Genomic DNA, 23,195 nt, shown 5'->3' with positions numbered 1-23,195 from the left:
CAAAGTCCTGTTTTAGGCCCTTCTTTTTTTTCTGTTTTTTTTTTGTTTCATCTTAACCTCATCATCTCTTATGAGGTCAATGATCCCTTTTGAAGGTCTACTGATCCAGCCCTGGACTCCTTTCCAAGTTCTAATCACTCATCAGAAATTGCCTATTGCTTTTTTGATTGATGCCCCACAGACGTCTTAAATTCTCTAGGTCCAAAACAGAACTCATTCTTTCCTCCCAAACTCTTCCCTTACCGCCATTCTCCCAGTCACCCAGGTCGGCAACCTCGGCATCATCCTGAATTCTCCTGCATTCACGCTACATATCCAATCAATTGACAAATCTCAATGTGGTTCTCAATAAAATCTCTTGTGTATGTTTGTTTGTTTCCCACTAATAGAGCATTGACCCATCATCCAAGATCCCCATCACTTCTGGCCTGGAAAGCTACCTTAATTTGCTAGGTGGTCTCCCTGACTCAAGTCCCCCCCCCCCCATCCCTCCTTCACTAAGCTCCTACTGTGATGGGTCCAACCACATCAAATAATCAGTCCAATCAACTAAGTTCTTTTGTATTTAGGTCTTTTCCCTGGTTTATAATCTTTGGCTTCCTTCAATAGTCACAATTGTCCATCTACTCTGCTTTTATCTTCCACAGTCTGATTTCTGTAGGCTGCCTTCCCCATTTGGATATTAGTACTTTGGGCATGTTTTTGCTTTTCTTTCTATTTGGAGCCATTAGACCACGGCCAAGCCTACATAAACAGCTTGCTGAATGATTAATTGATGCAGAGACTAAGATGAGGAAAGGCAAGAGAAGACAACTCTATTGGAACCACTAAGACCCTGCCCAACTCAACACATTTGCAGACCCTTTGTGCTAAAGGAACTAACAGGAAAGCTTTGGTGATACAAAAGTCTTAAGTCACAAAGTCCAAGGGAAAGAACATAGGATTTGGAGTTCAAGACACAAACTCTTTGGCTTCAGTTTCTTTGTCTATAAAATAAGATCTTCTCAGGTGGCTTCCCAAAATTCTTTTTTTTTTCTTTTTCGGTTTTTGCAAGGCAATGGGGTTAAGTGATTTGGCCAAGGTCACACAGCTAGGTAATTATTAAGTGTCCGAGACTGGATTTGAACTCAGGTCCTCCAGGGCCGGTGCTAGTTGCCCCTTTCCTAAATTCTTTACCCCTGATGGGCTCCTTTCAACCTAAGACTATGAGGTGAAGCAAGTCTGGGTCAGATGAATGATGGATTTACCTGGGAGATGTATCCTGGGGGTACATGAATGGGGGGAATGGATCCATTAGGTGACATCATGGGAACTTCAGCAGGTCCTAGAAGAAAAAAAGAGAAAAACAAGATATGAGTACTGTCCCTCCCAAAAAAAGATCTGGTTTCCAAACTAATCAATGCATTGTTTCCTATGGATGATCCAAAGAGAAGACATCTGATCACCATCTGTGGTGGTTTCTCTACATCACTACATTATACTTAGCCTTCTCGCTGTGAGGACTTCTCAGTCATCTTCTTGCTCTCAGTTTCAAAATCAGAGAATTCAATGAATTCTCCAGTTTTTCAGGAGAGAAAAAAGGGATAATCTATGACTCAAATCTAATTTCAAAATTCCCTCAGGCTTGGGTTTGATGCAGACTGTGGAACACTGCAAGTGCATTTTCCGTGTTCTGCTCTCTAGATAGGTGGGGTTTGTCCAGGGGCAAGGAGGGAAGGGGATGTTCAAATGAGGACAGTTTTTCTAAAAACCACACCAACTTGGAGGTGATCTTGCTTTCCTCCTTTGGAAACCAGACTCTGATCACATGAATGAATTCTTAAGTATCTTATACAATAAAATTCAATAAAATCCATTCATTTGAAATGGAAGTAACCTTAAAGGCAAAAAAATTTCAATTGCCTGGGTTTGGATTGTCCAGCAGTTTAATTAGAGAATAGGATACCCAAGTCATTTAAAGAATAGGGTAGGGGCTGTGAGAAATAGAGTTTGCTTTCAAACAGGAAATACTTTTAGATAATCCCATAGCAACCAGAGATGGCTTTGCTACCTGTTTTGGAATGCTTTTTATCATTTCAATCCAATCTCCTTCAAATTAATATAAAACTGTGGTTTTTAGGCTTTCAGAAGGATACATGTGACTGCAAAATCATATATGTGGCCATGAAGAAAGAACAATGCAATTGTGCCAGCTTCCCAGTAAGTATCCTGAACATGGGAGAAAACCTGGAAATCCAAAGGAAGGTCTCTAGCCCACTGAGAGGAGAAAGGTTTGGGTGAGAGCTTCACAGAATAAGTAGCCCTAGAGGTTGTGACATTCCCACACCAATAAAATCAGAGACTTATCCCAGATGGTTTTAAATCTATCTTTAATCTAAAAACAGAGATGAAGGAATGGTCATTTTTAGGCTAAAGATGGATTTAAAACCATCTGGGATAAGTCTTTGATTTTGCTAGTGGGAAGATCTAAAAATGGAAATGCAGAATATATGTAAGGGGCAGCTGGGGTGGTTCAAAGGACAGAGACCCAAGTTCCAATCTGTGTGATCTTTGGCTAGTCACTTAACCTTACTTGCCTCGGTTTCCTCCTTTGTAAAATGAGCCAGAAAAGGAAACAGCACTCCATTATCTTTGTCAAGAAAACCTCAAAAGGGATCACAACGAGTAGAACACGACTGAGCAATAACAACAACTGAACGCCATCACTCAGAAGGATCACGGGCTGATGTCTTGAAACTGTATCTTCAGAGACAGGGATGGATGGAAAAGAAGGCAGCCTGGCCATGCAATGAAAGGGAGGGATAACCAGTGGGCATACCAAGCCACTGCAGTGGACTCCACAAAAGCTTAAAATAATCCGCAGAAGGACTTCTCTGTATTAGAGCAGATATAAGGAGGACTTACAGAAGAAGGAGGACAAGAACCACTGAGATCAGAAGACATGGGATGGATGGGAGAAGGTCTTCTTTAGTAAATGGTCCAGTCACTCCCTGGGCACAAGAGTACAACCATTCCCAGCAGTCAATTACCCAAGAAACAGGGTCAACTCTATTCCCAACCATCAGACCGATGGCTCATGAGCACATGGGTCACAGTAATGAGCTTGGGAGATGGCAATCTAGGCTTGTTTAGCTCATTTCCTCTTGAGTAAGAGACCTTCCCCATGCCAACCCTGGCTCCTGGGACTTTCCAGTTCCTCCTTTACCCTCCTGGGTGAGTGATTTATCTGATTCTACTCCATTCCCAACCCACTCCCCCCAGTCTTGCAACTGATTATTGAGAGTGAAAATCCTTTCGGAGCTGCCAAAAATAACGGAATGGGAGGGGACGTGTGGGGCATGAAATTCTCTCTCCCTGACACAAAAAAGCCATGAAGCACTCATCTTTGCATTGCTACATCAAGATAATTCACCTTTCACTTCAATGCACCACCTTTATCCATGTTATTACAGGGGAAGAGATGGGAAATGAGACAATAGCATTGCCCAATTATTACAAAAACCAACAAGGAAATCATACAGCAAGGACTCTAGAGAAATCTTGTCATTTTCCAGACAACCAATTTTCCATACTCTAAAGGAACTCAACTTTATGGAGCATTACATACATATATACACCAAGTGTGCAAAAACACTTCCCTCAGAACTGACCCTTCCTGTAGAAAGGGACAAAACCACCCATTTTACAGAGTTAAAAACTGGGGCTCAAGGTTTCAAGCAACAATTCTGAGGTCACCAAGAAAAAAAACCCAAACTGAAGACTTGTTGGAAAGCTCATGTACCTACTATATCTCAAGGAAATGAATTGATAGGTTCAAGGTGATGAAAGCCAAAGACAAGATTCAAACCCAGGACTTAAGACTCCAGCTGCAGTAGCATTCCCATTGTCCTTAACCAAATAAGCTTAAGTGACTAGCCACAGATCACCGGCTCTCTAGAGCCTCACAAGCTCCTGATTTTATAATGTATTATATTTGTTGATTTTATAGGCTATATTAATTAATATATTTTCATACAATATTTAATGTTTATATAGTATATTACATTTAAATTTATTATATTGAAAAAGTAGTAGGAAAGTAATCCCCACTTAGCGAGGTTTGGAGAATCCTTTCAAACCAACTACTTCCTGTCAATCATTTTAATAAAGGACAAAAATTTTCCTAGAGGAAGACATCAAAGCTTTTCCCCCAGTAGATCTTGTGAGCAGAAATGCGACCATTTCAAAAAAGGATTGGTTTTTAATCACCAAAACGGACACCACGCAAGCGGGGCTCTTAACCTCTGGCATGACCCTTAAAACTGCTAAAGTCATTTGTGGAAAAAGGTTTGAAGAATGTGGGGCAAGTGAATGGTTTGAATGTTGAAAATATTTTTCTTCCCCCCCTTCGAGATTTCAAGAGAGGCCAAATGGCTTTACCACCCTTTCCTCTCCCACCCCCTCCCCCTGCTCGGGCAGTGGTCATCAACAGCCCTCAAAATGACCTCCCACAATATAGAGGGAACATTTCCAAGGCAGAACAGGTTCCTCCAGGGAGCAGGGAGGTCTCCTCTCAGAAGTAAAGAGTTCCACCTTTTCTTTGGCCATTCATTAGTTCAAAACGGAAGCCAGAGCGAATCCTATTAGTGATGCTGGAATGAGAGGAATTCCCTGCCCCAGCCCCCTGCTTCCAGAGGCCCCAATCAGTAGGTAGATTCCACAATAGAGGCTGCCTAAGAACAGACCAGGTCTCAGACTTGCTGATGAGAATCTGTCAGTAATCAAAAGGACTAACAACTTCCCTAGGTCCAGGAGCTCCGGAAGGGGATACAAGGGTCCACCCTAGAGTCTGAGACTCAGAATCCAAAGAACTGAGTGGCAGAAGTGGGAGGGGGGGGGCTAGAATAGTCACCGTTTGGATGGTTACCAGCTCATCTAGAAATGGGTCGAAAAGTGCTGATTGTTGGACTAACGATGAGAGATAGAAAGAAAGGAACAGAGGAGGGAAAGGCAAGAGGGGAACATCCCCTCCAACACCCCGTCCTCCATATCCAACTTTTTTTTATTGTCACATTAATCACTCCAATAGATTAATTTGCTCTGATCAATAGTAAGGTCGAATGTTTTTTCCTAAGACTACAGATAGCTTTGCTTTTTTCACCTGAATATTCTTTGACTGTTTATCAACTGGGGAAATGACCTAGACTTTTGTCAGTTTGACTCAGTTGCCTGCAGCTGTTGCTCTTGGACGTCACTATTCAACCACCTCGATCAGGCCGGCTTTTCCTGCCCCTCTGATAAGCTGTTTCCCTTCCTAGATCAATTCTGAGGCTGTTTTCCTGGTTGTCTGGAGGGGACTTTGGGAGGATCCAGAGGGTTTCCTCTACACTCCGCCATTTTGATACCAAAAGTCCAAGAAAGAGATACTGATAGAAAAATCTCATTGGCAAAAAAGTTCAAGTCTGTGAATTCAAACATCCATAAATATCTCCTAGACTGTTACCAAGATTTAAGTGAAAAGCAAGTCCTGTAGGTCATAAGCCTCTCTTTTTCTTTTCTTAAAATAAAAAAAAACCAAAAGCACAACTCCTAACTGAATAAGGCAAATTCCTCAATGAGCTTCCCACATCTTCAAAGTCCACTGAGTTAACCGACTCTCTCATGCTAGCATCCTAAGACACAGCGCTATTGTTCCCATTTTAGAGAAAGGGGAATCTAAATACAGGCAAAATGGACCACACACAAACTGATGGCAAAATGCCGAAAGTCATCCAGTCCCAGCCAGGGGTTTTGGTCCTCGCCACCACACTCTCGGTGTGCCTGCCCAGCTGCCAGGAATTCCCGGGACTTCACAAAACTTAGACAAGCCAACATAGAGGAGAGCAGGAAGGACATGGAAACTTCTCCCTGGAGAGGCTGGACAGTTGGTTGACTGGAGAGCGGACAAACGCCCCAGTTCTGATGGCTCCCAAGATGTCCACCACATCCACCAGGGATGGGGGTAATGGGAAGTAATGAGGCAGAGGCCTGTCTTTTCTGGCTTGCCAATGGAGTCTCTGAGCCTCAGTTTCCTCATCTGTAAAATGAGCTGGAGAAGGAAATGGCAAACAGTTCCAGTATTTTGGGATAGAAAACTACAAAAAGGGGGTCACAAAAAGTTGGATGCAACAGAAGGACTGAACAAATTACAATATAATTTAATTTAACCAAAATCCTTTGATAAGGCAAAAGGCACATGGTAGAAAGAGTCCCAGGTCTGTTGGCAGAGGACTCCTGGCTTTATATCCCACCATTGTATTTACTTCCTACATGACTCTGGATAAGCCACTTAAATTCCATCCCAGTTTCATAATCTGCAAAATATGGGGTCAAGGTCTTCTTGTGACTTGTATTATACAAAAATGTAAGTGGCTGGGGACATGGGAGGGGACAGTGAGGAACATCAGACCCCAACTCCACTTTGAAGTAGACTTCCTGAATACCCCCCTCCCGAAGCAGAATATTTTACCAGGAATATGAACTTGGGTTCATTTAACAAGGAATGCTTTTCTAAGAACAATGTACCAAAAGAAAGGATAAAAGTAAGGACATTTTGCACATTTTTTTCTTCAGGGATGATGGTGGTGGTGGTGGCGGTGGTGTGTGTGTGTGTGTGTGTGTGTGTGTGTGTGTGTGTGTTTCCCTCTTAATAAGTTGCTTATTTCACATTTCTCACTTTCTTTTCCAGTCTCATTCTCTTTGTCCCTTTTCCCCCCCCCCCCCCAGGCCCACCTTAAGAAAAGAATTCTTCCTATCTCAAGGTATGTGAACTATGCTGATTAAAAACAAGAAAAGATAAAAGAAAGGAAAGGACAGAGTTTTTCCCACAGTCCCCTAACTCATCAGAAAGCCAACTCAATAATATCATCATCCAGCTTCTAGGAAATCTTGGAAAGTTGGGGGGAGGTGGTGTCCATTGCAATGACCTGCTCTTTGTCAGAAAGCTGATCCAAGGTCTCTCTGACACTGGCTGCCTGACAAGTCTGCACAGTGCGGCCACCCAGCAGCTGCTTTGGGAAAGATTTCTCTGGAGCAAGGTGGGCTGGCTGCCAGCTCTGTCCACCCCCTTGGTCTCGGAGCGAAGGTTGAGAACCAGGCTGCCAGCCCTTCGGGTATAGGGTCTTTTCACAAGATCCCTTGTGGCAAGTTACCAGGGACTGCAGGGGCCAGCCCAACTCTATCTTACAGATGAGGAAATTGAGGCTCAGGGAGGATGAGGGACCAGCCTGAGGTACACACACACACACACACAAAAGCTCATATCCCCTGATTCCAGAGTCAGTGGTCTTTCTAAGATGTTTCACTGTGAGAAAAGCTATCTGGAAACAGGATGGGAATGGGATGCCTCAGGGAGGGTAGAGTCCACGGACTTCTACATAGGGTAGAAGGTGAAAGGAACAGAGAGGAAGTGAATTAGAGTGAGATGACATTAAATATAAAAACAGGTAGAAACCACCAGAGGGGAGACATAATATAGAATACAAAGCTCCTTGTCAGGAGGGAGAGAGGGAGGGAGGGAGGGAGAGAGAGAGAGAGAGAGAGAGAGAGAGAGAGAGAGAGAGAGAGAGAGAGAGAGAGGAGAGAGAGAAAAGAGACAGAGGGGAGAGAGAGAGAGAGAGAGAGAGAGAGAGAGAGAGAGAGAGATGGCTGGATGGACAGAAAGGATAGGGAGATGGAGAAATAGAGATGAAGGATGGATGGAAAACCAGGATTATGCTACTAAAAGGGAATCCTGTATTCTAGTTTACTAGATAATGGTATTTTAAAAATTTTTCAAATGATGTTCTATTTTAAAAAAGTTCATGAAAACAAAATTCTATATAATGGGAAGCATCACTAACAGGTATCAAAGTGCCACCGCCATGAGCTCCTCTCTGAAGCGGGGGCAAGTAGGTCTTTGAGCAGTTACAGGCCCGCTGTTTTAAGGAGAGAAAAGGCAGTCAATCTGACTGGAGTAAAAAGAGGAGCCAGGAGACTCCACCTAGGGCAGTTGCTAAAGGTGACCGGTAGACCCGGCTGCCTGGAGGCCTGTGTTCTCTCTTCTGGGAGGCAGAAACGTATTGTCAACTAGGGGAGTAGAATGAGGTGATGATCAAAATTCTGGGATTTGGCTTCAAGAGCCCTGGGGATGGCTTTGCAACGAACTGCCCTTGGCTTGGAAGAACAGGTCGAGGGCTCGACTGCAAGGCCAGAAGGACTCAGTATTAGCCCTGCTTCAGATACAGGCCAATAGGTCAAGTCACCATGAAGCGGGGATGATAAAAAACAACCCGTATGGTTGTCACTGAGACTCAGATAAGATAATGGTGGAGAAATGCCCCACAAACCCCAGGGATAGGGCCAGGACAGGAGCTGTGATTTCATGGAGTTGAGTCCCAGCAGCAGAGGAACTATTGGCACCATACTGAAGGAAACGGGCGGTATTGTTGGCAGTGGCAGAGTAGGGTCAACCAGCAGCAAAGAAGAGATGGAGTTGATCGTCAAGGGAATCAGAAATTCCTGGAGACTGGAAGCATTCTGCCCTATTTGGGGGGTAGTCCCGGTCTCCCTAGAAAGAAGACACTATAAAACTATCAGAGAAAATATGCATTGAAAATATAAGTTGGGCAAGTTGTATAGAGAAAAACAAAAGAGATGATGAAAGTCTGGGAAGTGAAATCTATGTATACAGGATATAAAAAACTGAAAATAATCAGTTTGATAAAAGGAGGAAAGGGTAGTGACTCAACAGGCTGAGAACATGAGGGGTCTAAACCGGGAAGTGAAGAACATAAGAGGGCTATGCATAGGCAGGGCAATCTTCTCTGGAAGTCTTGAAAAGTGGGAGTACCATTTGTTTAGTTGATTTGATAAGCAGGAGAACAGTGAGATAAAATGGCAATGACCACAGAATGGCCACCAGGATGGAAAAGGGCCTTGAACTGAATCTCAATTAGGACTGGTTGAAAGAAATAAGTTTGGTTCACCTGGAGAGGAGACTTTGGAGAGACATGATAGGATGATACTTATTTTTTGGACACAGCTGTTTTGATTAACTGTACTTATTTATAAGTATTTCCTTTTTTCTTTTGAGATAATGGGGGGGTGAAGAGGGAGAGAGGAGGTAAATGGTTATTAAATGATTCTGAAATGGTTTCATGGAACAGTAAATCTGAAGGATCTGCTATCAAAAATATATCTGATAGATATCATAGTAGTGAGTGTCTTGGGGAAGCCCACTCCCTGCAATGGATAATACTGTGCAAGGGAAAAATAGAGGGTTATCTGAAAGCATCTTATTCATCATAAAAGGGAGACATTCTCTCATCCCACTTCCTCCTTGATGATATGCTTTAAACATTTCTGGCTTCTTTTAAGACTCAGCTCCAGTACCTCCTCTTCCAGAAGGTCTTTCCTGGGCCTCCCAGCTCTCCCAGGTTTTTAATCATTTGTATTCTGATTTATCTGTGATCTCACTCCTCACTCTCATTAGGAGATAGAATTCTTGAGGCAAAGAATTGTTTTTGCTACTTTTTTCTATCTTCAATTCTTCCCTTGAGGCCTGGTTCATAAATTAGGACTTGTTGACAGTGGATCAATGAGTAACTCAGGGAAAAAACCAAACAACAATCCAGCTATTCGACCCCAAACTTTAAAACTGGAGGCCATGGGAGGCTGACCCTTGTATTTTATATTTACAGATTCCTAGAATTACAGAGGATGAGATGGATGGATGTAAAGGGAGGAGTTTGAAGTCTAAACAAACCCATTTTATAGGTGAGGAAACTGAGTCAGGAAAAAAAGGTAAATCCCCTCCCTATGGTCACACAGCTCTTAAGTGGCAAAGTCAAACTCAGAACACCTTCTGTCCCAGCAAACTGGCTCATCTGTTGCCTCGTTTTTTTTTTTCCTCAAGAACAACTCACTCATTATTTAGAAAACACATATACTGGAGGGAACCCACCCCCAACAGGATGTAAGTCTGTCAACTTTCCACTGAACCTAATTGCGACAGAGTGCATGTTTAATAAAAGATTAGCGAAGGAAAAGGGCACGTTCCAGGATGCACGGGGCACCACTGGCAAACAGACACATAGATAACTGGCCACAATTTGGCCCAGGACTATTGGAAGGGATTTTGCTGACTTTTGTGTCCCTAGTTTCATTGTTCTTTTTCTGTTTCGCTTTATGGGCAAAGACCAATGTCAAGGGACACCTGCAGCTGATCTCCTAAGAAATGAATCTCCACCCTCCCCCCCACCTCCCGCCAAAGAAAAAAGCTGAGAAGGGGAGAATCAAGCTCTAAGCCATACAAGGAAGACTTGATATCAAAACTTAGAAGAACAACGGACAAAGCATGAGAAATTGCATGTGACTACTATTTGTGAAATTTGTTTCTTTATATAAAATATCACTTTAAAAAATATGAATCAATACCGAATCTTTTTTTTCAAAAATTGGTTTTTTTGAGGGGAGGGAGAAATCACATAAACATTCAAAGATAAGAAGCTCTATTAATATTCTGTGTATTTCTGTCAATAAACGGTTCTGCAATAGAAGAGAAAGAGCCAGATGACTGAAGACAGTGTCTAATGTATGAAGGACCACCATGTATGTTCTGGCTGGTCCAGAGAACTGAACTAGGAGACACACATAAGCATGTGGCAAAGAGGACCAAAGTGGGAAAGGCTGGCTCAGGATGTGATGGGCTCATTGGGGTTTTTCCAGCACAGGCAGGATGAACACCGGGAGTATTGACAAGGAGATGTTGGCAGGCATGGGGCAAGTACAATTGCTAAGGTGGGAAAGAGCTTCTGGGATCAACCTGCAGACTATTTCCTCCCCATAGGCTTTCAGGAAGCCTGGGTCCTCAGTTTTCTTATCTGTAAAATGAGTTTGGGGATGGGGTGGAGATAAGACTCCAGAATCTTAAAGGCCCTTTCCAGTCTCAACTCTGCCAATCTGCCATCCTGGCAACAAACCATTCCTTCAGACCTCACCTGGCTTTGTATTTCTGTACAGCTCTCTACGACACCCATCTGAAAATTGGCTTCATTCTTGGCACAGGTAAAGTGCCAAGCGTGTTTGTTGAATAAAGCTGTCTATAGTTACCACAGGGGTCACAAATGGAGAGCTGAAAAGGACATTACTGGAACCCCTTCATTTAACAGAGAAGGAACGCGGCTCCCTGGACAGTTGAGGGGCTCACCCGAGGTCAAACAGACAGCTAACTTCATTTGTGGCATTTGAACCTAAGGCCACTCATTACTGTGACTGTCAGTCACTAATTCACCCTTCCTGGATGGAAGCTAAAGTTGGTACCATGCTTTATCTATATCCATTGGCCATTCTCTTGGACAATGTCACTGTTGATGGAATGAATGAATGAGTTTATTTTAAAGGAAAAAAATAAAAAGGAAACTAGAGTTTTGGAAATGTGTTGAAATCACAGCTGCTACCACTGTTTTGAAGAGGAACGTCACATCTTGGTTGCCTCACTTTAACAATGTGAAAATCACACTTGGCCTATAGTAAGTGATTTGAAATACTCAACTAAATGACAAAACAGGATGATAAGCCAGCCCTCTGGCTCCCTATTCTTCACCAAATGGGTTTAAGTGATTTATTCTCATTCAAATAAGGCATAACTCCAAATCATGACCAGACTGAAGGGAGCATGAAAATAAATAAGCAGTTCATCAGGTTGATGGCTTTTCCAGGCCAGGGTCTCTGGACAGGCTCAGGTGAGGCCTGCCACTCACAACACGGCTGTGGCCTCAACCACAGGCAGATGCTTTGGAGAAGCTCGCAAAAGACAGCGCCAGATTAGCAGGGGCCACAGCCACCTCAAGGGTCCTCACCATTGAACCAAGGGCTTCAAGGGTACACTGAAGAGGTCCCAAAGAACAGACCCACTGCACTGTCTACACTGGGCAGATGGGGCTGGGATGGTAGAGATATCATCATTTCTAAGGAAGAAGGCCTGGACCCACAGGCTGGCTGTGGTCCTTAAGGCCCTCGTTGAGTCATCTCTCTTCAATGGCCCTCAGCTTCCACACCTCAAAATACTCCTCCAAGGTCTCTCTCAGCTCTAAGTCAGTGGTCCCATGAACTTGTAATATCACAGCAACAATGAAGAAGGAAGGGGAAAGTAGTCAAATTGTCTTTAAAACTCAAAATCATATGCTAGAGAAAGAAGGGAAGGGAAAGAGGAAGGGAAGAAGGAAGGAAGGAAGGAAGAAACAAAGAGAAGAAAGAAGGAAAGGAGAGAGAGAGAGAGAGAGAGAGAGAGAGAGAGACAGAGAGAGAGAGAGAAGATACAAATAGGGCTTTTTTAAATAGAGGCTCATTATCTCTAAACTGGAGGGCTGGGCCAGAACTCTTTTAATATATGCCCAAGGAAACAAGTTGGAAATTGGTTTTTCAACAAAGGCCTGAAAAGTTCCTTTCTCCTTTTTTCCCCATTGTCTAATAAGAGCCAGTCAGCAAGGCCAAACTTGCAAGTGTCTGAAATGCTGAGTTGGCCTCACCTGGGAGGGAGTGAAGAGAATCCCTTTCCCCTCCTCCCTGGCTCCTCTTTGCTTTTTGGACATGGGTGAAAAACCCAAGGGATGAGCCGGCTCCTGACAGTCAACAGCCCAAGTGGGAACAGGAAGGGGTTTTGGAAGCCAGACTGACAGTCCTAGTAAACATCTTTCAGGGACTGTGGGAAAGCTGCCACCGGTCAGTCGGGCTATTTGGAGAGGGAGGGGAGGGAGGAGGCAGGAGAGGGGGAGAGGAAAGGGGGACGGAGGGGAGTTGTTCCCAAAGAACAGCTGAGAAGTCACTGGGAGCTAATCACAAGGGACGGAGGAATCCCAAGAAGATAAAGATGGCAGTGGGCTGGCAGAAGCTAGGAAGGATGTGGAGGAACCTACTATGTGAATAAACCTTAACATACCTAACCAACAAACTCTTCTTCCTTTTCCTATAAAACTTATTTCTTAAAACAGGCAAAAATTAAAAATAAAATAGTCTGAATTTATATCTTTTTAAAAAAGATTTTGATTATAAATTTCAATCTAACTGCTTATCTTTATGATCTTATGTATTTTATTTTATGCATTTATACACCCAATACTGAAGATCTTATGTATTTTATTTTATGCATTTATACACCCGATACTGAAGGAGGTATAGACTTCCCCACAAGGCCAAAGGGATCCAGAACACAAACATGTTCAGAATCCTTTTTCTCTATTCCTGGCAGAGGGGGTGGTCCAAGGCGGGCCTGGAGTCGCCTCCTTCCCCATTTCCAAACTATTATCTGCAAGTACACATCCTTCCATTCCACTAATGTATGATCAACAATCTTCATGGAAAGTACCATGTGCTGCCAATTGTAATCACAGGCGGAGCTAGTGGTCCTTAATTAATTTAAGGGGGAGGGAGGAGGCAATGTTGGGAAGTAACCAATGTATTCAAACAAAGAATATCAATAATACACACACACATACACACACACATATGTATATATATATATATATATATATGTATATTTACATAGATATGTATGTCTTCAATACTGCTCCATAAAAGGGTATGCTGTTCTGAGTGACTAATTGTCAATTTTATACACACTATAATTTAACTAAAATAGTTCACTAGCTACTATCCACACACAGAAAAGCAATCATTCTACTTCCATGGAAACCAGAAAAATGGGGCTAGGATTTTAAGGAATGGAGGCATTCAACCAGGAAGGCATATATAGAAATATGATTGCATTCATTTAAATAAGTCGCTGGACAGTGGCCATCACTTAATAAGAAATGCTATTCTCTGAGGATAAGGAAATACTATCTTCTTCTAAGAATTTAAACATCCGAGATTCATAGAAGGTAGTATAATCACAAGGAAAAGGTGACAATGAAATATTATTCTAGGGGCAGTTACTGAAATAAAAATAAATAAAACAGGTTTTCTAATAATAGCTGATGTTTATATTGTACATAGTCTGTGACCTAAGACTGCCATGATTTCTCTCTTCATCTCCATCTCTTGGAATCTGTGGTTTCCTTCTTTCCATCATCTTTGTGAGGCCTTCTCCCTTCAGGTTTCCTAATAGTGGTTTTATAAGGGTTTGGAATGTTTAGATTTGTGAAAAAGTCAGCTCCCTAAAAGGATGGAATTTCTTTGATTTTGGCCTTAGGATCTTTAGTACCCAGATATTAATGACAGCTCACCGAATGATTTAAGGGTTGCAAAGTTTTCACAGACAGTATGTTGTTTAATACTCAAAACGTTATGCTACTGTAAGTCCCATTTTATAGGAAACGGTTTCTTGAGAGGCAACTAAACTGCTGGGTGGCCCAGGGACTAGAGTTCAAGACCCAAGTGAGGAAGATTTGAGTTCAAATTCTGCCTCCTAAACATTAAAGCATTTTATCAATCCCAAATATCAAAAAAAAACTAAGTGACTAGACACAAAGATAGTAAATGTCTGAGTCAGGATATGAACATGAGTCTTCCTAATTTCATATCAAGTGTTGTCTGTCTGTCTCTGCCTATTCTCTCTGTCTGTCTGTCTTTCTCTCTCTGCCTGTCTCTCTCTACCTGTCTCTGTCTCTGTCTCTTTCTCTGTCTCTGTCTCCCTATCTCTCTCTCTGTGCCAGGGACCATAGTTGAGATGTAATGTGTATCTTTCATTTGTTCTTGTTAACAAAAAAATAAATAACTGAAAAAGCAGGCCATGTTGTTTACCATTTTTATTCTGAAACTGAGTCATGATTGGGATCCAGGGTGAATTGTGTTATCTAGGGATCTGTGAAAGCAGACAGAACGTGTGTCTGCACCCACCCACATGAGTAATGCGGAAGGCAAGTGATATTGCAGGTATCTCCATGATATGTATTGACAATGAAGTTGGCAAATGACTAATCCAGATCCAACTTTCCCAACCTATTGATTCCCTTTGAATTTCCACTTCTAGAAATGTGCCTGTAGCAATACTTCCATTCTGAGAGACCCTAGATGCAAGACAGATGGGCAGCAGGCAACTCAGTGCCACCAAGCAGGGGCCCGGCAGGCACCGTGTCACTCAAAGAGATTCTCTCCCTCCCTACCCTAGATGCCAGTTCCCTTTTCTAAAAATACATTTCCCACCTGGGCAAAAGAGATTTCATTTCACAAAACTTCTAAAGACACTAAAAATATCTACAGTCCTAAGAAAAAGCAATAGTTAGATATTTGCATCTTTAACTCCCCTTCCCCTAAAGGAGCTATATTATATACCACATTTTCATAAAAGAGGACAGCAGGACCTGAGCTCCGTAATAGCTGTGAAACTCTAAAAGAAGCATCTCCCTGTCTCAGTCTCAGTTTCTCTATCTGTAAATGGGAGATGATATGCTAGATTTGTGATGTCTACTTCATGTGGGGTGGGGGAGGGGAGTCTGTAAAAGCTCCCAGTAATCATGTTAGAAAGCAGCAGTGTTAAAACTGGACAGCCAAAAGCTCAGTGTCCAAACCGATTCCCTTTTCATTTCCTCTTTGTTCATATTATTTCACCCAAATTCCAAATCGCTGTTCTATTAGCGAGGTTGTAGCATCCCCCTCACTTTGCATTCTGTTAGCATTCGAATCCTAAGAACAACATAATAGCTCATAGGCATCCGGTGCTTAAAGCTTTATAAAATATCTTCTATACCAAATAGCACCTGTAGCCCCCAGGACACTGATCAATGCGGATTAACAAAAATGATGTTTCCACATTAGAAATTCTCCAGTACTTTAAATAATAGGGGAACATGGTATTAGAGATGAAGTCAGGAAGACAGAGATCTGAAGCAGGATTTTATGACTGATTCAGCTCTTTATTCCATTGAACTGCTTTGTTGCTTCAATTGACCCAAAGAAATCTGTTTAATTATTACATCACCCCCCCAAGATAGTTTTATTCGGTTTTATTGCGAATGTGTTTTCTTTCAGGCAGATTATAACAAGAATATTTCTAGAAATTTTAAAGTTTGCAAAGTGCTTTGCAGAAATCATCACACTTGATCATTATAGGTAGCTGTTATCACTATTTTCCTAGGGAGAAAGTTGAGTTAAGAAGAGAGCAGATGATTTCATTATATCCTCACAACAACTCTGGGAGGTGGGGTCTATTATTGTCCCCCCTTCCCCCTTTCAAAAGAAGAGGCAACTTAGGCAGACAAATTAAGTGACTTGCTCAGGATCCTATAGATTCTAAGCGTCTGAGAAAGGAATTTTGATTTGAGGTTTTTGATTTTTGATTCCAAATTCACCATCCTATCAGCTCCATTATAATGTTTCCCTCACTTTTCATTCTGTTAGCATGATAAAACTAATAACTAATGATAATGGCTCACAGCATATACTGCTTTAAGCTTTATAAACCATACTATATACCAAATATTAGTCATTATCTACTTTTTATAGCCAAAAAGGCTTTTCAGAAAAATGAAAGTGACTTCTGATTTAGTTATCATGGGCAGATCACTTAGCTTCTGCCTGCCTCAGTTTCCTCAACTGTAAAATGGGAATAAGATTAGCAACTACCTCCCAGAGTTGTTGTGAGGATCAAATAGGACTTAATTCAATGCCTTGCAGATAGTAGGTGCTTTATAATGTTACTTTATCTCTTTCAGTTTCTCTCATCTGTAAAATGGAGATAATCACATGAGAATAAAAGGACATGATAATTTGAAGGCTCTTGGGCACATCTCAAAGAGCTATGATGATGATGGTGGTGGTGGTGGCGGCGGTGGTGGTGGCAGAGGCAACCCTTCACACAAGCCAAAGAATGTCCCTTAACATCCAACAGGAATATGATGACTCCATTGTCTTCTGGTATAGGAATAAAATGCTGAATGTAAAATCACTTTGTTTTCCTAAGATATTTATTGTTTGTGAGTTCAATACACATGACAGTCTTTACTGTCCTGAGAAAAGGATTGCTAAAATAACTTGTAAACTGACAATCAATTTTGAAATTTGTTCCTGAAAAAATTTAGTGAATTCTCTCTCTCCCTCTCTGTCTCCTTTTCTCCTATTCTCCCCTGCCCTAGGATAAGGACGGACACACACACACACACACACACACACACACACACACACAAAACTGATAATGTTTTCAAGATGTAAATACAATGAGACCACTACTTTTCAACAATTTCTGTTCCTATTTGGTTTTGTAATTTTTAAAGACAAAGCCTGCTCATTCCTAAGAAATAGCCTGTAGGCTTTTCGGCTCTGGAATGTTTTCGAGGGGACTGTTGTTATCGTGGTATAATTAGAGTGGTTTTGGACTTTTCCCACTAATGAAGTTCCCAGAGATTACCACCCCAAACAACAGAAGCCATCTATGCTTTTAAGAAGCCCAAAGTCTACAATTGCCATTAGGAATGAAGGAAAGAAAGGGACTTGGGCCCCTCTTCAGAGACACATGGTACTTGAAGAGGGAACTACAAAGATGTTAGGGCTATAGAAAGTTCCAAATGTACTGAAGCCGAGCCTTTCAGCTCCTTCTCTTTCCCACAAGGAGAAGCATGTAAATCAGGGGGCAGAGGCAGCTTTCCCCAAGTGGTTCCTGATGGAGCATGGATTATTTAGAACTCATGAGTCTTGATTTTTGCATTCCAGTCTCCTTCCAACTAAAGTATGCTGTGGGGACTTAGCAGTTAATAAAAGACAAAATGGGGGATTTAAAATCTAGATTACAATGTCTAAAAACTCTAATCAATGACCTATTTTAACATTATGTATTCCTGTAAGAAATCTATAAATCAATCAACTAATCCTTTCAAAGGTCTACTCTATAGAAAGGACAATAGGGAAACAAAGTCAAAGCCCTGATTTTTTTTTATGGGAGTTTATATAGTCTACACAGAGGAAACTCAATCTGTGCCACATTCATTTGTACTTTATTATGGTTTTGCTCCATAAAAGTGTCCTCACAGTATACTGAAACTTTTCCCCAATTTTATTATAATTCACTTGAAGCTAAGGACCCCTTTTTTCTTTCATATATCTTACATCATTAACTGTTTGGAGCCAAGATGCAGGGAGGGCTGCTGGCCGTGGTGCTGATATGACCCTGGTATGGGTGCTCGGAAACCTGGGTATCACAGAAACAAAACCATTGTCTGAGGTTCATCAATTATTTCAGCAGGTTCTAATAGAACCAGCAGGGGAGTCCCTTGAAATGCTGATAATCATTCAGTACCATCATAACCAGCCCCAAGTTTACCACAGCATGGTGAAGGAGCCTCAGATGTTTTACATAAAAGTCCATATGGGGTTTGTTCTTTCAGAGGACTGTGCCACAAATATGTCTTGACTCCAATTTCTACTCCTACTTTTCTGGGAGTTCTATGTATCTTAGGATGCCAGGCTGATTGAGTAGCTGGTTGCTTGCGTTGAAAGTTTTAGCCTAGGGTGAAGACTGCAATGTGTACCTAACCCTCATGAGTGAGTCTTTCCCACATCTTTCCATAATTGAGCTGCAAGAGGTGTACCCAATCTACTGAGAAAGTTCCCTGCATTTGCTAGTCATCATGTTGATAGAAAGGGCAGGTAAGTGGCACAGTGGAATAGGGTGCCAGGCTTGGGAGTTGCAATCTGGCTTAAGATACTTCCTAGCTATCACTTAATCTCATTTGCTTCAGTTTCCTTATCTGTAAAATGAGCTGTAGACAGAAATGGTAAACCACTCCAGTATCTTTCCCAAGAAAACCCACAAAGAACTGGCCACAACTGAGACAATTGATCGACAACAAATAGTAGAAATGAAGGGCACTGATTGACCACCAGGTATCCCTTGCTCTAAAGTCCTAATTGGTCCATCATTTTTCAGTCATTTATTTTGTCCCTCAATTTTTTCTATGAAGTCCTACTCCGATGCCTCTTCATGGTGCAGAGGGGAACTTGGGTCCTTCAATGATCCATTAGAAAATGTGATCTCAGTCCAACCAATCGGACAGACTATAATTAGTGGTTGTCACATAAAGATCAAATTAAGTTCAGAAAAGCTGATCTCTGGAACCTAAGCTAATCTTAGGTAATAACTTTTTTTTTTGGCTCTGGAAATCATGAATTATCTATTAAGACTATTAAGAGATAAATAAATATATAAATTCCCAACCCTTTATCCTTTGCAGAGGTGTGGAGGTAGGTTGTACACAGGGGATATTACATACAGAGTTAGAGCTTCCCCCCCTCCATGTATTAATCAGCTATGTTGATTTTTTTCTTTCTCTTTAAAAATTTTTTTGTTAAAAAGAATGGTACTCTGGTAGAGGAGACAGTATCAAAGGGAAAAATCTAGGCAATATAAAAAGATATCAATACAATTATTTAAAATGTTTTAATAAAAAAACACCAAAGTTCATGATAAGTAATAGAGAAAATATCCATACCAAATGATATCAAGGATCTCTAGGTATGAAAATATAAATATGAATTTATCATTCATCAGAAATCTTTTGAAGCCCTGTCAATATTATTTCTTTTCGGGGTTAAGTGGCTTGCCCAAGGCCACACAGCTAGATAATTATTAAGTGTCTGAGGTTGGATTTGAACTCAGGTACTCCTGACTCCAGGGCCAGTGCTCTATCCACTGTACCACCTAGCTGGCCCCCACCAATACTATTTTTAATGTTACTCCAGACTGTCTCTCAGAGGAAGAGGTTCTAAAACTCAACTATGAGAATACTTGAGATAACTGAAAGTTTAGGAATCAGAAAACATCATTAAAAACTAGAAGAAAAAAGTAGGTAAGCTCACTGAAGGTAGGTCTTATTCTACCGTCTGACCAAAAGTAAGCAAGTAATGTTTACTGACTGAATAAATTCTGATCCGTTTTCTGTTTTTTTTCTTTTGTCTTTGAACTCAGAGTAGTTGAGTTTTCATCATCCTCTTCCACCATTTCAGAAACAATGTAATAACTTATAAGCGTGTTTGGTTTGGGAGCTTTCTTGGGAGCATCAGGACTTTCTCAAAAAATGGAGGTGTCTATTAGACAAAATGTGAATCTCCCTTCCCTCTCCCTCTTCATCACAAATTCAAAAGAGAAGACAAATGTCCAAGGTCAACCTTGAACCTGGCTCTCTCAGATGCTGAGGAAGGCCAAACATGAGATCAGAGCTATAAGTTTGAGCCATATAATTGTTTGCCAAATTGGAAAACTGACATGAAAAAGAAAAAAGTTTGGAACGTTCTGTACAGACTCTATGTGAACAGTTCTGCTAAAGGTCGTTCATCACCATGGAGTCTTTCTGGGATACATCTGATTTGCATTAAAATGCAATGTAATTCTAACTTGAAGATGTGCCTTCAAAAACTTGTTCTATGGACATAATAAAAATTTTTACTTTGTACCATCTGTTTTAGGAGGGGGTTTTTTGGTTTGTCTATTTTATGACAATCATAATAATTAAAGGCACTTCAACATCAGTAAATAATTAATAACTTTCTTGTTGTGGAATTTGATATGGTCTCTAAGTTGCAATGTACATTTGCTGGAGAGAAGGAGGAAGTCTTTCATTAAGAAATACAAAATTAAAATGGATGGTGCTGTTGTTTTTCAAGGTCTATCAGCCTCAGTTTCCTTCTCTAAAAGGCAAGGTTTGGACTAGATAACCTCTGATTTTATGTTCTCTTCTATGTCCATAGTGTCAAACTTGTTTTCGAAACTGGTTAGTTTTGCTTAAATCTCCTTCACCTCCTTTTTTTATTCTTTGCTACAAAGAGTGACTCTTTCTTTGGGAAGGGCAGACATTATGAGATGCAGAATGCATTTTTTTTAGTTTAGTTTTTTTTTTTTTGCAAGGCAAATGGGGTTAAATGGCTTGCCCAAGGTCACACAGCTAGGCAATTGTTAAGTGTGCATTTTTAAAAGAAAATGAAAACTGCAGAAAATGCATATACAAGGAGCAGCTAGGTGGCACAGTGGATAGAGCACTGGAGTCAGGAGGACCTGAGTTCAAATTCGGCCTCAGATACTTAACAATTGCCTAGCTGTGTGGCTTTGGGCAAGCCACTTAACCTCATTGCCTTGCAAAAACTAAAAAAAAAAATGCATATGCAGAAAATGAATTAATATATATATATATAATATATGAAAAGGCATGAAAACTTTAAAAGATAAAATATTTTAAAATTATGTTATATTTTAAACTGTATTTTTAAAATTAAAATAAAGAAAAATATTTTTAAAAGAAAATTACAAAAATGGAAAACCTGAGTTGGCTCATTACCTCCATTCTGAGAGTTGTGCCTCTTCCTGTATGGGGCTGAGAAGGGCTATTATTTCACAGCTGTAAACAGGTAAATGCCCATATGTGCTTGAGCCTTCCCTCTTATCTTTTCAGTCCCAAGCACCCACCTTCAGCTTGCTGCGCATGAAGCTTAATTTAATTTTTTTAAAAAAATCATCTCTTGTTCTTCCAAGCACAGACAGAAATTGGAGCCTGAAGGATGTTCACCAACTGCCTGCAGTGCCATCAAAGACAACGGAATGTGGAGACCAGAAGGGTTCTGTTCTACCCGCCTGCTCCTCACCAGCAAAGAGCATATGGTTCTGATGTTTCTGGGGCTCTGTGGTATGGGGGCAGAGAGCTAACCTCCGAATCAGGGAAACCTGGGCTCAGCTCCCATTCTTCACACTTAGGAGTTATACACAAGGCACCCATTTCATCTCTCTAAAGGTTCTGTTTCCTCAAGTGGAAGATGAGATTTGCATTGTCTTCCAGGGTGAACACGGGGCCAAATCATAGATCTAGAGTCATAAGGAACATCAGAGGCCAGGGGGAAACTGAGGCCAAAGGAAGTGAAGTAAGTTAACTAAGTCAACGTAACAGTTGGTTCAGAGTTGGGTTGCTTGGCAGGACTTCCAAAGAAATGTGATTTTGTGAATGTGGCACAATTCCTCTCCCCTCTTTGATCCACCTGTGATGACTCAAAGTCTTCTTCAAATGAGGATCAGCTCTTCCATGAAGCCCCTCCTTCCTCTCTCCACCAATAACTCCCTGTCCTTACTTTTGGTCAGCAACTTCTACTCTGCTGTCACGGCCTCAAGACAGCATCTTACAATTGAAAGAACGCCGACTTGGAAGCCATCCTTCTGACACCTCACTCTCCTTCTATCCAAGAGACCAAGCACGCTGCCTAACTTAGTGGCCAGTCAGTGGTTACTATATATGGACCAAACACCATTCTAAGACCTTGAGATACAAAGAAAAGCAAAAATTATGTCAGATGTAGACTGCAATGATGGGAGGTAATCTTTTTTTATTATTTTAAAAATATTTATTTTTTAATTTTTTCCCAATCACATGCAAAATAATTTTAAAAATAATTTCTTTAAGTAATCTCAAGGGAAAGTAGTACATACTAACGAGAAAGACAAAAACAATATCAGGGGTGGCTAGGTGGCGCAGTGGATAGAGTGCCAGCCCTGGCGTCAGGAGGACTTGAGTTCAAATACGACCTCAGACACTTAATAATTACCTAGCTGTGTGGCCTTGGGCAAGCTACTTAACCCCATTGCCTTGCAAAAACCAACCCCCCCCCCCAAAAAAAACCAATATCAACACTTTTTGTGATTAGACAATAATGAAGAAAACCTCATATTTTTAGCTTAGGAAATTATTGTTCTGTTATTTGTTTAGTCTTTTTTTAAAATCTCAATAGCTTATTTATAAACTGACTCTCTTCTCTGGAACATAAGTTTGGTTCTGCTCTGAACTTTTAATATAAAACACAGATTTCTCCAGCTGTTGAACCAGCACCACCGTGCACCCCATTCCTGAACAAATCAGGAAAAGTTCCCAAGAGCTAATGATTGGCAGCTGCAAAGCACATTCAAACAAAACTGGTGGCATCCAAAGAAGCCAGACGTGGAATTCTCTGGCTATATGAAAAGGCAGCTCGGCCACTCCTATAGGCTGGTCGGCCTGGCTTAGCGGACTGCCAAAAGTAAACACGCAGAGTCTCTTAAATGCCTCCAGAGCCAGTATTAAGCAAGGGTGAGAGAGACTTGGGAGGAAAAAAAGAGACGGAAAAAGGATGCTTACAGTCCCACCTGTACCTGGAGGGACATCCCCAAGGTGGTCCAACCACACTCTTGAGGGGCCTAGCAAAAAATAACATGAGGCATCCGCAGTCTACTTCTGGTGGCTTCTAGGACATGTTCT

At 41.3% G+C, this 23,195-nt stretch overlaps 1 protein-coding gene across 1 annotated transcript in view; it reads right to left on the bottom strand.

Moving 5' to 3' along the window:
* The window catches only part of FNDC3B (fibronectin type III domain containing 3B), a 351,337-nt gene that overhangs the window by 142,349 nt on the left and 185,793 nt on the right, over positions 1-23,195 (bottom strand). The window contains exon 4 of the mRNA XM_074190931.1: positions 1,248-1,324. Coding sequence (XP_074047032.1) covers positions 1,248-1,324 — 77 coding nt within the window. The remainder of the gene's footprint in view (positions 1-1,247; positions 1,325-23,195) is intronic.

The sequence above is a fragment of the Macrotis lagotis genome, chromosome 6 (genome assembly GCF_037893015.1).
Source record: "Macrotis lagotis isolate mMagLag1 chromosome 6, bilby.v1.9.chrom.fasta, whole genome shotgun sequence".
NCBI classification, from domain to species: domain Eukaryota; kingdom Metazoa; phylum Chordata; class Mammalia; order Peramelemorphia; family Peramelidae; genus Macrotis; species Macrotis lagotis.
This window is presented reverse-complemented; position numbering and strand designations above follow the sequence as displayed.